Source organism: Emys orbicularis, chromosome 1 (genome assembly GCF_028017835.1).
Source record: "Emys orbicularis isolate rEmyOrb1 chromosome 1, rEmyOrb1.hap1, whole genome shotgun sequence".
Taxonomy (NCBI): Eukaryota; Metazoa; Chordata; order Testudines; family Emydidae; genus Emys; species Emys orbicularis.
Window position 1 is genome coordinate 244,683,308 of NC_088683.1, and position 14,212 is coordinate 244,697,519.

Sequence of the window (14,212 nt, forward strand, 5' to 3'; positions counted from 1 at the left end):
ATGTCCGCATGGTTTTAGAAGCAGATTTTGGTGCCCTTGACATGCTGCTGTTTTTTAACTCCTAAATGCTTCTTGTTCCTTTTTGTTCTAGTCGCTAGAGGAAGTGTGTGACCTGTTGCATGCTGCACCGTTCCAGAATATATTGCCAAGGGTTCATGTCAAAGGTATGGGCTGGACGAGCATTTGTTCTCCAGCAGTATTACCCCCGATGTTGCTTCCTTGTTGGTGAATTCATCATTCTGAAACTTTCTTACACAAGCGCTATTCATTTGCAACGACAGCAAATTCCTGAGTATCTGCAAGCCTGAAAATTGTACAGTACACAGAATAGCAAGAGGCCTATGCCTATTAACCAGGGCTCCCTGGGGTGGGGTGATCAAGAATGCTCTGTGCAGCACACTGGTGATATGCCCACCGCTGCCTCATCCCCACTTGGTGATGAGGTTGGAGAATGCTGGACTTGCTATGAGGTCCCGTCTTCATATCAGCCTTGGCTTATAGGTGTGCAAAATAAACTTGGGGATGGGGAGGTTTAGGGCTGGATCCTGCAAGGTGCTGAGTACTGTCTTTCTGATCCAGCAAAGCACAACCACATGCATGGTTGCCACAGACTTTTCACATGCTTAAATGCTTTGCTGAATTACCTTGCAGGATTTGTTCCTTCCAGTCTGTCTTCTCTTTTCCCCTTCCTGACTGCTGGAAGGTGAGCTTCTTCTGTTCCCCCGTTTTATCCTTCTACCACTTGGGGGGGGGGTTACTCTTTTCCTACTTCTGCCCCACTACCAGCAGCAGCAGATCTATCTGTGCCTCTGCTCATAGGATTCACATAAATAACAAAGTGAAAGAGCCTTATCAGATTTATTGCAGTTACTCAGATCCCTGTAGACAGCCATCAGACTAACCAGATCATTGCAAATTTTATTCACCCACTCACCAGAGAACATTTCCTACTCACCAGTGGTGAGTGTTTGGGGGTTTTGGGGTTGTTGTTTTTAACCTTTCCCTATATAAAACACCTTCACTATAACTCCATCCTCTGGAGGCAAGTATTTTGCATGTGATAAGGGTAATATTAATTGGCTTAGTATGCATGGGAGTCAAAGTATGTTAGAGACAGCATAAGAGCCTTATTTTGAGGGCAGAAACTAGTTAATAACAAAATGAGTTTCACTGTTAGTTTTTGCCTGTATAGTTAGTTTCTTTATACTTGAATGTATAATGTAACATTGTTAAAGGAATAAACCTGTCAATGGATACTGTGCATCAAATAAACTGCATACTGAAGAAAAAGCAAGCCATTTTGAATTAAATTACCTGCCAAAGGAATAATTTACACACACAACTCCTACTGTGACAAAAATAAACTGTAATAAAAACATGAATTTCTGTACCGCAATTTTCATTGTTTATAAAGTGAAGTCACCTAACTTTAAAGGATAATGTGGGGTTTTTTTTCTTTCAGAGGGTGAAAGACTTGATGCTAAAATGAAAAGACTAGAATCAAAATATGCTCCACTCCATCTTGTTCCTCTGATTGAAAGATTAGGAACACCCCAGGTAATGTCTTACATTTTGTGCCCCAGACATTTTATGCAGAAATATAAGTGCACAAGCAACCGGAGACCCTGACAATATCAGTAGCCATGTCAGAATTACAAATCTCACACAAAAATTGTTCACGCAACAGGGCCTCTAGTAAATCCATGGATTCAGTAAAGTTGGTCAGCAGCTTGTGTGCACAGGTGGCTTATTGTCTGAATGTTTGGGACAGTGCAGAAGTGACATTTTAGGTTTCAGGAGAGGATTAAAGTGTTAATTTCCATGTACACTATTGTGATATAATGTGTAAAGCAAAGGATTTGCACCCAAGGGGCTCCCAGTTCAAATTCCACCAAAAGCAACTGATTTGCTCTGTGACCTTTTAAAAAAGTCATTTGTTCTCTTGTGATTCAGTGAACAAATTGGATAAAATCAGAACCTTTTTGGAAACCAACTGTTCTATTTGATCTGAGCTTTCCTGGAAAATGAATTACCAACAGAGAACATTCTTCCTCCTCCATGCCTTGACAGTGAGCTACTCTTGCTGTCCAGAGGCTGTTCTCCTCTGTGTCCTTGTAGAGTGTGTTTCATTCCCCATTTGCTTCAACAGCTGACAAACTCTCCTTGAGAGATAGGGATTTGGGGGGCCAAAAGGGAATGTTGTCAAGTATAGAGTTCAGCTTTTAGCTACTTTTAGCACCATGGGTAGAGTTAGGTGAGCTGTGCTGAGCAAGCAACCCGGTCCCTACTGCAGAGATCTTACAATGGGAGGGCACAAGCTGGTACAATAGAGCAAGTATTGATTATAAATCTCAGTTTACTACAGGTGTACAGATCACTTCATGCTCACTTTGAAGCACATCAGCCTCTGATAGCAGCAGGCCAGGGAGTCAGTAATAAGTGAGGGAGGGACAGCAGACAACTGAACACACCAATTTTTATCTTCTGACTCATTTCGGTTAAAAACAACCTTGCAAACCGTGGCGCAGTACAGCAGTGGCTGACCTTTCCACTCAGAAAGCCTTTAAAAGCTTCTCTTCCGTTGAGTGGGTGAAAAAATTAACCCAGATATTTCATGGTTGGTGTTTTCTGGCTTCCATCGTCCACTTGACCCTTGACCCCAGGAGAATTCATGAACGTAGTAAAACCTTAAAAGCACTGGTTCAAAAAGAAAAGTCAAAACTAGTGACCCAGCTAGTAATACTACTTTTGTTTAAACAACCCATTCTGAATTCACTCGAATGCATCTGCTCCAAGGCGAAGTGCAGAACTGGAATTGGGGCACGCAGGTAAACTGTCTTACAGTACTCTTGGGGTATGTCCACACAGCAAATTAAAACCCACCGCTGGCCCGTGCCAGCCGACTCGGGCTCACAAGGCTCGGGCTGCGGGGCTGTTTCACTGCTGTGTAGACTTCTGGGTGGGAGAGTCCCAGAGCTTGGGCTCCAGCCTGAGCCCAGAAGTCTACACAGCTATGAAACTGCCCCGCAGCCTGAGCCCCGCAAGCTGGCTGGCACAGGCAAGCCGTGGGTTTTTCTTTGCTGTGTTTTTAGATCAGCATGACACCCTAATACAGCTTTGTCCTGCACTAATATAAGGCTTTCAAACAGAAACGACACCTCCCCCATAACTAATCTGAAATGCTGTTTCATTCACTTTTTATTTCCTCCTCTCAATCTTAGCAAATTGCAATAGCAAGGGAAGGAGATTTGCTGACCAAGGAACGCCTCTGCTGTGGCCTATCCATGTTTGAGGTCATCTTGACCAGGATTCGGACCTTCCTAGATGACCCAATCTGGCGTGGCCCCCTTCCCAGCAATGGTGTGATGCATGTGGATGAATGTGTGGAATTTCACCGTCTCTGGAGCGCGATGCAGTTTGTGTACTGCATTCCTGTGGGAACACACGAGTTTACTGTGGAGTATGTATCGTAGGCTGCCAATTATGCACTTGTTTGCAACAGTACTTTATTGTATTTCCCAGCTAGAAGTGGGGATACAAAACATAATGCTGGTGTTCATATTTCTGAGATAGCTCAGTGAGGCAAGCACAGAACAAAAAACAAGGGACTGAGGGGGCCTGTTAGCACAGGAACAGATATTAATTGTATCTTTTAAAAATCATGTCTTTTAAATACGTTGGTACATAATAAAAGGTCCCATAAGAAAGAGATCCTAGCGTACACCTCTCAACACCAGTGATGCTTACCCCACTACAGTTGCTGAATTTAAGTAAAATAACTTTTATAAGTAATTTATCCAGTACTTGCTTATTTCTGTGCGTTAGCAGCAGGAATGAGCATTCAGAAGTTAGTGTCCTGCAATCTCCAGTTCTTTAGTTTTTAGCATTATGTTTGTCAGTTTTCGGAAGGAAAGATTGAGCTATCATTTGCCTGTCACTGGCCAGTTGTTGATGGGAAGTCTTAGGACATTGCGTCCCTTAATCCACAAAGACCAAATAAATGTGATGGTGTGGCACGGTCAGTTTGGTCTATTGGTTAATGTGACAGTAGCACTGCTGCAGAGTAATGGGGAGCAAATATTTTTGGAAGAACTTAAAATTGGATAAAGATTTTTAGCATTTCTAGTGCTTGCAGTTTCTAAATATTGTTAATTTAATAGAAAATGATCCTAAAAGACAGGGTTTTAAACCTCAGCCTGGAAAACATCTTACGCATAGTGTTTTAGACTCCTATTCTTTGAAGAGAAAATGTCGGATGACTCAGTATTTCATGCTAACTGGTTCTTAGGCGTTTAGGTGAAATATACAATTTTCGTAGACTTTGTACTCTATTACAGACAGTGCTTTGGAGATGGGCTGCACTGGGCTGGCTGTATGATCATTGTGCTTTTGGGACAGCAGCGTCGCTTTGATGTGTTGGATTTCTGCTACCATTTACTGAAAGTACAAAAGCATGATGGCAAAGATGAGGTCATCAAGAATGTGGTATGTTGAAAACATTGGGTTTGTACTCATCGCAATGACTTGTATGAAAAAACTGGAATTATTTGCATGGGGCTGCATGGTATCTGTAACCATCACTGTATAAAGTGGAGTCAAAGCCCAAGATTATGCAGTAGAGCATTTGCTAGTAGCACCCTATGTTAGGGTTGGGATTTTAATTGAGCCAACCTTTACCTTTCATTGTGACATGGGTTTTCTTACATTTAATGAAACAGATGGTGCCATCTAGATGCACATACGTACCTTTAGAACAGGGCTAGTCCTACTGAAGTTCTAATCCCCATGTCCAAGGCCTATTTCTGGAATTCTGATAAGCAAAGTAGATCTTTAAAAACAAAATTTTAAGTGGACTTTTGCATCTACCACTGGTTGGGAAACATTCATAACTTATCCAGACCACACCCCACCCCACCATTGGGGCAGACTTGAGAGAGTTGGCACTGTTTCCTCTTTCCATTACAGACGGTGGCCATACTGGGTCAGACCACTGGTCCATCCAGCCCCCAGTATCCTTCTTTTGACAGTGGCCAATGCCAGGTGCCCCAGAGGGGATGAACAGAACTCAGTAATCATTGAGTGATACATCCCGTCGCCCATTCCAAGCTTCTGGCAGAGACTAGGGACACCATCCCTGCCAATCCTGGCTAATAGCCATTGATGGACCTATTCTCCAGGAACTTATCTAGTTCTTTTTTAAACCCTTTTATAGTCTTGGCCTTCACAACATCCTCTGGCAAAGAGTTCCAGATGTTGACTGTGCGTTGTGTGAAGAAATACTTCCGTTTGTTTGAAATCTGCTGCCTATTAATTTAGTGATCCCTAGTTTTTATTATGAGCAGTAAATAACACTTCCTTATTTAATTTCTCCACATCAGTCATGATTTTATGGACCTCTATCATATTCTCCCCCCCCCTTAGTCATCTCTTTTCCAAGCTGAAAAGTCCCAGTCTTATTAATCTCTCCTCATATGGAAGCTGTCTCTTTTCTGTGCTTTTTCCAGTTCCAGTATATCATTTTTGAGATGGGGCAACCCAATCTGCACGCAGTATTCAAGATGTGGGCGAACCATGGATTTATATAGAGGCAATATGATATTTTCTGTCTTATTATCTATCCCTTTCTTAATGATTCCCAACATTCTGTTTGCTTTTTTGACTGTCGCTGCACAGCTTGGATGTTTTCAGAGAACTATCCACATTGACTCCAAGATCTCTTTCTTGTGTGGTAACAGCTAATTTAGACCCCATTGTTTTATATATAGTTGGGATTATGTTTTCCAATGTGCATTACTTTGCATTTATCAACATAGAATTTCATCTGCCATTTTGTTGCCCAGTCACCCAGTTTTGTGAGATCCCTTTGTAATTCTTCGCAGTCTGCAGTGGACTTATCTATCTTGAATAGTTTTGAATCATCAGCAAATTTCGCCACCTCATTGTTTACCCCTTTTTCCAGCTCATTTTTGACTATGTTGAATAGCACTGGTCCCAGTACAGACCCCTGGGAGACACCACTATTTACCTCTCTCCATTCTGAAACTGACCGTTTATTCCTACCCTTTGTTTTCTATCCTTTAACCAGTTACTGATCCAGGAGAGGACCTTCCCTCTTATCCCATGACAGCTTAATTTGCTTAAGAGCCTTTGGTGAGGGATCTTGTCAAAGGCTTCCTGAAAATCTAAGTACACTATATCCACTGGATCACCCTTGTCCACCTGCTTGTTGATCCCCCTCAAAGAATTTTAGTAGAGTGGTGAGGCATGATTTCCCTTTACAAAAACCATGTTGACTCTATGTGTGACAATTCTGTTCTTTACTCTAGTTTCAACCAATTTGCCCGGTACTGAAGTTAGGCTTATTGGCCTGTAATTGTCAGGCTCACCTGTGGAGCCTTTAATTGAAATTGGCATCACATTAGTTATCCTACAATCATCTGGTACAGAAGCTGATTTACATAACTCTTGGGTGAATACTATCTGGTCCTGGTGACATATTACTCTTTAATTTATCAATTTGTTCCAAAACTTCTCTGATACCTCAATCTGGGACAGTTCCTCAGATTTGTCACCTAAAAAGAATGGCTCAGGTTTGGGAATTTCCCTCACATCCTCAGCCATGAAGACCGATGCAAAGAATTCATTTAGTTTCTCCGCAATGGCCTTATCCTCTTTGAGTGCTCCTTTAGCATCTTGATCATCCAGTGGCCCCACTGGTTGTTTAGCAGGCTTCCGGCTTCTGATGTACTTAAAAAAAAAATTTGCTGTTACATTGAGTCTTTGGCTAGCAGTTCTTCAAATTCTTTTTTGGCCTTCCTAATTATATTTTTACATTTTACATTTGCCAGAGTTTATGCTCTGTTCTATTTTCCTCAATAGGATTTAACTTCCACTTTTTAAAGGATACCTTTTTGCCTCTAGCTGCTTCCTTTACTTTGTTGTTTAGCCATGGTGGCACTTTTTTGGTCCTCTGTTTTTTAATTTGGGGGTATACATTTAATTTGAGCCTCTATTATGGTGTCTTTAAAGTTTCCTTGCAGGGATTTCACTTTTTGTACTGTACCTTTTAATTTCCGTTTAACGTCCTCAGTTTTGTGTAGTTCCCCTTTCTGAAATTAAATGCTACCATAGTAGGCTGCTGTGGTGTCTCCCCCTCCACGACCCCCAGGGATGTTAAATTTTATTAGATTATGGTCACTATTACTAAGCAGTTCAGCTATATTCACCTCTTGGACCAGATCCTGTGCTCCACATAGGACTAAATCAAGAATTGCCTCTCCTCTTGTAGTTCCAGGACTAGCTGCTCTAAGAAGCAGTCATATAAGGTGTAAAGAAACTTTGTCTCATACTTATCGTCAGAGTCAACCAGACTGGTTCATGAGGTGCTGAATTGGCAGAAGACTGCTGGGTTCAGGCAGTTGCCGTCAGTGGTTTTATCAAAGGCTGGTTCTGATTTTAATGTCAAAACTTCTTTTCTGACTGTATGTTTTTGACGTTGCAGCCTTTGAAGAAAATGGTTGAGAGAATTCGCAAATTCCAGATCCTGAACAATGAGATAATTACTATTTTGGACAAGTATATGAAGTCTGGTGATGGAGACGGTACACCAGTGGAACATGTGCGCTGCTTCCAGCCCCCTATCCATCAGTCTCTGGCCAGCAACTAAGTGTGGAGAAACAGCCTTGCTTTTTACTTTAGTGGCAGTACTTTTGGACCTAGTTAAGCTATAAGCTTAAGAGGAGAAAAACCCTTGTAAGGAATATACCCTAATCTGTATTTCAGTATTTCCTGTGCCTTTTGAATGGTGGTGCTTTCTCATTTTCAGTCTCTAAGCACAATAATGGTATACAGGCCATACTTATTTTTCTAGACTAAAATTTTATATACTTTGATAAAAAGCCTGCAATGTAAGAAAAAAAAAAAAGCCTTATTGTCTTACAAACCCCTCTATATCCCTCATCTGATGTGATCATTTTAGACTGGATTGATTCAAATTGTTTTTCCCTCATCTTTCAAAATATTAGTCACGGTGGTTAAAAAAACGAGTTTGTTTTTTTTGTAGAAACATTTAAAAAAAATTCATTGTAATTGTTTATGTATTAGAAAAGCATTAATTGCTTGCTTACTCTCTATAAAAAGAAGGTTCCTGCTGGTGCTTTGTGAATAATTTTTTTAATCAGTTTGATTTTTTTCCCTAGCAAAATTAAATTGCATTGTGTGATTAGTGATTATGGAAATAAAGGCATTAATTAAAATTCTCACTTTTTAGGCAATGATTCTTTGGAGGTGGTTTACACTCAAAACTTTTACAAGAATCAGTTTAATGCAGTAGCACAGTGGGGGGTCTGTTCACTCTTCCTTTTGAAAACTTATCATACAGAACTCATTTTCTAGTTTGAGGTTATTAAAAATCAAAAAGTCTTCTTTCCAAGTTAAGCAATCCCTGTTTAAAATAATCTTTTGAAAGGGATCCTTCCATACACTGAACTGTTGTAGCCTATATCCATGCTTATTATTAAATAATCATTACTATAGGGGGGAATATTTAAATTATATTATGTGACCCCCCTGCCTTAGTAAAAGTTTGTACAGTTGCCAAAGAAGTTTTACAATCTGAATTAAAGCAACATGATTAGGCACACCTGGAAAGTGTTTAAGACCTGTTGCCATCTGACTGGTGAACAATACAGGACTTACCTGGTGTTATGTCTTTGTCACATTGTACAGTCTCCACAAATACTCTTCCAACAGCATGTAAGATGTTCCTAGAGTGGGCATGAATGGCTAATTATCTGTCTTGGATAGAGGTTACATCTGCAAATGATATTGAAGCTGCTCTTTCTACCTCGTATGCTATAAGAACATCTTCTGAGGATACAACCCTTTAAACCAATGATGGAGGAGAGCAAAACAAAGGGACAAAGTCAAATTCTAGTGCATCCTCTCCCTGGACTGCCTGCACAGCATGACCTATGCCCCTGCTCTCAAGTCCTGGCTCTTTTGAAAAGCTGGGAGCCAGAAGGAATGAGTCCAGAAATGTGTGGAAGTGATAGTCAGCTAGGCAGGGGGATGAGGCTAGTAGTTAAGAAGACATTGAGACAGTCTTAAATAGCTGTAGGAGAAAATTTTTCTTGGGGGAACAGAAACTAGAATGAAAGAGAAGAATAAGCTAGTTTTTTTTAATTCTGTGCAGAAAAGAGGATGGGGGCAGTTTAAGGGCTGGTTACCCACAAACTTGCATCAGAATAACTAAATTGGATTTAATTAGCCCCTTTTTTTCAGTGCATCTGTTCCCATGAGCTGTTGCTTTAGAATATAAATGTCCCACTTCAATTTTGCTTAATCTTTTCTGATGGTGGCTGTAGTTCACTGTTTGGGAAACAGGGGAAGGTAATTCACCTGCAGCAGTTCCCTTATTTTGCATACCCTCTCTATGCAATAAAACTCTACCTTGGTACTACAGCCTAACTCACTCTTCCTTGGTGCTGTGCTTTGCGCCTCAAAATTCTACTGGAATTTCTAACCAATTCTTTAGCTCTTCAAAGTACCGTACCATCCTGATCGCTCAAAGATGGAGAGGAGGCAATGTTCCATTTCACCAATACTTAAACTGGCAAGTTAAGTGACTTGCCTGAGATGCACTATAGTTCAAGTAGCCCCCTACTCAGAGAACAGTTTTAATCCTGGTTCTGGCTCTGGCTCTGACTTGCTCTGTGACACCTTAAGTAGGCCTTGACTTTCCTAAGAAACTTTTTGTGTGTGTGTTAAAATCCTTGTTGTGGCCAAGACAAAATGTGAATCATACATGTTAGCTGGCAATGGTAAGTCCTAGGAGGGACCTTCTAGTTTCCTTCAACCAACTACTGTGTTAAAACTGCAACTTGCCTTGTCCACACTAAGATTTTAGTAGGTTTAAAAAAAAAAAAAAACCTCTGTGTGGGCATGAGTAAAATGTCAAAAGCACCTTAAGCTCAATCTTCAAAATTGACAAACTTTTAAGGGCCTAAGTCCCAGTGAAACTCAGTGTAACAAGAGTTTGCACACACACAATAGCACTGTAACGATAGTAGTACAGCTAAAACAGTACAACCCACTTATGGGTTGACTAGGGCTGCTAGGTGCTACAGTAATACAAATAATAGTGCTTATGGCTTATTTCCCTTCCTATACTATACAGGAATAAGCTATACCAAGATAAGGCATCTTTTTAACTGGTAAAACTGCATCTACACTAGGGTTTGTACCAATTTAACTATCCTGAACCAAAACAGTTTTGTGTTCGTGGACCAGGTCTTTTGACAATAGAATTTAAGCTCTTAAGTCACTTGTGTGCTTTTGGGACTTCTACCCTCAACCTCTAAATGTCTTTCTCCCATCTGCAACATGAGGATAAGTGGGAAAGTTCTTCAAGTGGATCTGCATAGTCCCAGGTCTGGGTATTACACTGCCTCGTGGTAGATCCTTGTGCAACCAGTTCTTACCATTAGAGCACTCCTGCCGCTCCCCTCAGCACCCCTGAACATTCTGAGTGTGAGGTTATGTGTGGGTCACAGCCCCCTCTACTACTTCAGTTATTCCCAACTGCTGTGACAAAATAAAATGAACCGCTCTGGTCCATTCAGATCTAGGCTTTGCTTCATTCTTAGTGTCTTGATAGCTGTAGTTTATAGTTGACTGATAAAGAGAGTTGTATAGCTGGTACCTCAGTTCTGGGTTATGGTGGAACTGAAGGAACTGGTATTCAAGAGGTGTGCTTCATGCCTGGCTGTCTTCCTGGCGTTGGATGACCACATTACCTGAACTACTTGGGCAAGGAACACTCTCCTGCATGTTCCATCTGTTGGATTTTCATGCCCAGACCTTGCCAGGAGAGGCAGAAGAGACTGTAAGTGCTTCTTCTTAAAGAGGGACATGAGGCTCCAGGCACTCATCTGATCCAAGGCCTGAGACACCTGCTTTGGCTCCTGTGACTTCTTCCAGCAAGTCAAAGCACCTCAAAGGTTCCAGGAAACTGGAACTTTCTTGGGTCCTACTCCACATCCTGTGGTTCAGGCAGTCAGAGTTTTGAAGGCACTGTTGGTGGAGAAAGGCCAAGCCACCTGCCTTTGAACTTAGAGCCACGTTTGCTCCAGCTGTGTAGGTTCCAAAAAAGGCAACAAGGGAGAAGACCGACACTGTTAGATGTGACAAGGTGAGGGACACGATATCTTTTGTTGGACCATCTTCTATTGGTGAGAGACACAAGCTTTCAGGCTATATGGAGCTCTTCTTCAGGGTTAGGCTATTAGAATGCCAGATCACACATGTCAGATTTGTTGGATCCGTCCAACTCTGTCATGGGCCCTCTGGCTCAGCTCCAAAACCTAAGCCTGTTTCGGCTTCAACTTTGAGAACCAGTGGTATTTCATTGGATTCTGCACTAGCCTGGGCTTCAGCTCCAACCTCTTCTCTGGTTCTAGGTCCCTCTTCAGATCTTATGTGGACCCTTACTTTAGTGGCAGATGTTCACTGTTTGGCTTCTGAGCATTCTTCTGATCTGAGTAAGAAATAGAGGATCTTGAGGAAGAGAGAGGCTAATGTTTGTCTTCACCTGAAAAAAGGAGAAGAGCAAGAGATTATCAGCCTCTCCTCTGATCTGTCTAGACCTCGTCCTCCAAAGTCTCCATGAAAAGTTTTCTCCCTGTTTATTTCTCTCCACCCTTCAGTACCATTGCTCTCATCTGTGTGGTCCAGCGCAGAGCCGAGGCTGGATCCATGTTTAGAGGAGGATAAAAGAGGAAGAGAACCTATTTCCTCCTGGTTCATGCCTCCTTTTGCTCCTGTGGATTTGTTCCCAGATCCAAGTTGCTGGGGAGTGGCAGTCCTGGGCTCTATGATGGGGTGCTGCTACAGGAATTTTTAAGTTGTCATCCTTGTAGATGGAGAGGGGAAGTTTCACCTGTAGTAAATCTGGCTGCTGAGAAATCCTTGGACCCAGTTTCACTGGATCCATCTGCATCTCAGGCAGTGGCACCTGATACTCTATCTGAAGAGGAAGATGAGGAGATTGTATGGTCTTGTTCAAAAAGAGCTGAGAGAGACTACAAACCTGATTTATCACCAGATGAGCATCTGCCTCTTTCCATTCCGAGGACACTCTACAGTTCCATGACCTGGTGGGTGACACAGCATCCATATTGAATTTTCCTTCAGTAGCCATGAAGGAGACCTCCCATCCTGTATTTGACATTCTTGGGGATACCTCCAAGAGCAGGATATCCTTACCAATTCTCGATGGCCTGCTGCAGCCTGCTAGGCTGTTAAAAGGCAGGAGTTGACTAATTTCCAAGAAGACAGACAAATTCTATCAGACACAAACCTGAGTGTTTTTTATATTTTCATACATGTCCTGTGCCTTACGCTCAATCTGTTCAGAGATGCTGAGGGAAGGAATCAAAGGGGACATCAAGTGCAATACCCATAATACGCAGTCTCATCTTGAAGAAGTCCCGTTACAGATGAGTAAATGAAGGTGGGTTACTTGTAATTCCTCTTGTAGTTTTTCCATGCCTTACATTTGAGACCTTTCATGGTTTCACCTACCCAGAGAAAAAGCAAGGCTCTGTCACCCATAGCTTAAGTACATGGCCCTTCGGCCGTTGCTCTCCTTTTAACTTGCCTTTATTCTATGATTTCCCACCTTTGCTTCATTTTTTGTTGCGCTTTAGATCTGGAAAGAGAAGGGAAAAAAACATTAAAAGGCATATGATACAAGAAGTGAGGTGCAGGTTAAGCAACTCCAGAAAAAAGGAGCCAAAACAATTGGAGGGAAGGACTAGTGTCTTTAATTCAGCACTTGACTGACATGGGCCATGAGATCTGTAAAGGGAGGCTACTGTGTAGCCTTCCATTTGTAAGGCAGAAGAAGAATGTACAATATTTACCTTTCACAGAGGGTGGGGTAAGTTCCTAACTGCATGCTTTATGTGCAAATTACAAGAATAGAATTTGGTTCATTCCTCTCTGCCCTGTTGAGAATTGAGGCCTTGTCTAAACAACAAAATTACTTCGGTGTAACTACATCACTGAGGGGTGTGACTAATCCGCACTGCCTGAGCGACATAGTTATACTGACCTAAGCACTGCTGTAGACAACGCTATGCGGGAGAGCTTCTCCTACTGACAGCTACCGCCTCTCACAGAGGTGGAGTTATTACACCAGCAGGAGAGTGCTCTCCTGTTGGCTTAAAGCATCTTCACCAGAAGTGCTATACTGACCTGTAGGGGCACAGCTTCGCTGCTGTAAATTTGTAGGGGAGACATGCCCTGAGACTTGCAAACAAAACACTTAATATCTGTAAAGTGTAGTACACATTCTTGAGTCACAGCAAGTGAGGGTTGTAAGGCTTCATTAGTGTTTGATAAGCAGAAGGATAGCCTTGGGTGAAGGCTATAATAAATGCATTTTTAGTAGCTTATCAAAGGACCCTAGCACAATAATTGAAGCTTACAGGAATTACCACTATTCAAAGCATGTACAAAAGCCTATATTAGCAAGTTAACTTGTCAGGCATCCCAATGTGTTAATGATTCAGTATGGCCTTCAACTGCACATTAAACTGTAAGTAGGAAACAAAAGGATACAGTCAATAACTAAAACCCTACCCAGCCAAGGTGGGGTCAAAGTGCATTTTGGTGGGTATGTTTAATTAACTGAATGTACCCCATTTATTAATACTCCTTATGTAAAAATAATTCAACATTTAATTGTCAAACATTTCAACTCAGCTACAATTGGTGAAAATGTTATCTTGGTTTATTGCATGTCCAGTAATGCTCATACTTTCAGGGAGCTACTATAGGCATTTGATTGTTACCTTTTTTCCAGCAATGTAATAGGCTCAAAACGATCTACTTTTCAACTGTCATAATTGTAGATACTTTACAGACCAAACCTGTAAGTTTCCCTTTAAGCTACTTTGAATGAGAGTTATTCAGCAGTACTTGATCGTGTTTTCCGCACAATCAGAAGTGTCCCACTTGATAGCACTATTAATATTTAAGTGATGGGCAAGTTATTTCCAAGGGGCCAAGAGCCACAAAGAGGGGAAACAGGGACATGCTGCATTCCAGATCAGAGTTAAAGATGTGGAATAACTTTGTAAAACAAAAACATTTCATAACAAAATATACACAATCAAGTATTGATATTGCTTATGATGGGGGAATGTGT

General features: G+C 41.5%; 1 protein-coding gene across 7 annotated transcripts in view; it reads left to right on the plus strand.

Moving 5' to 3' along the window:
• The window catches only part of CYFIP1 (cytoplasmic FMR1 interacting protein 1), a 92,193-nt gene extending 83,932 nt beyond the window's left edge, over positions 1–8,261 (plus strand). For all 7 annotated transcript variants that reach the window (XM_065402482.1, XM_065402524.1, XM_065402507.1 and 4 more), the window contains 5 exons: positions 92–164; positions 1,463–1,557; positions 3,222–3,460; positions 4,338–4,485; positions 7,502–8,261. In XM_065402482.1, the coding sequence (XP_065258554.1) occupies positions 92–164; positions 1,463–1,557; positions 3,222–3,460; positions 4,338–4,485; positions 7,502–7,666 (720 nt within the window). In that variant the 3' untranslated portion in view covers positions 7,667–8,261. The remainder of the gene's footprint in view (positions 1–91; positions 165–1,462; positions 1,558–3,221; positions 3,461–4,337; positions 4,486–7,501) is intronic.
• Positions 8,262–14,212: the final 5,951 nt, after the last annotated feature.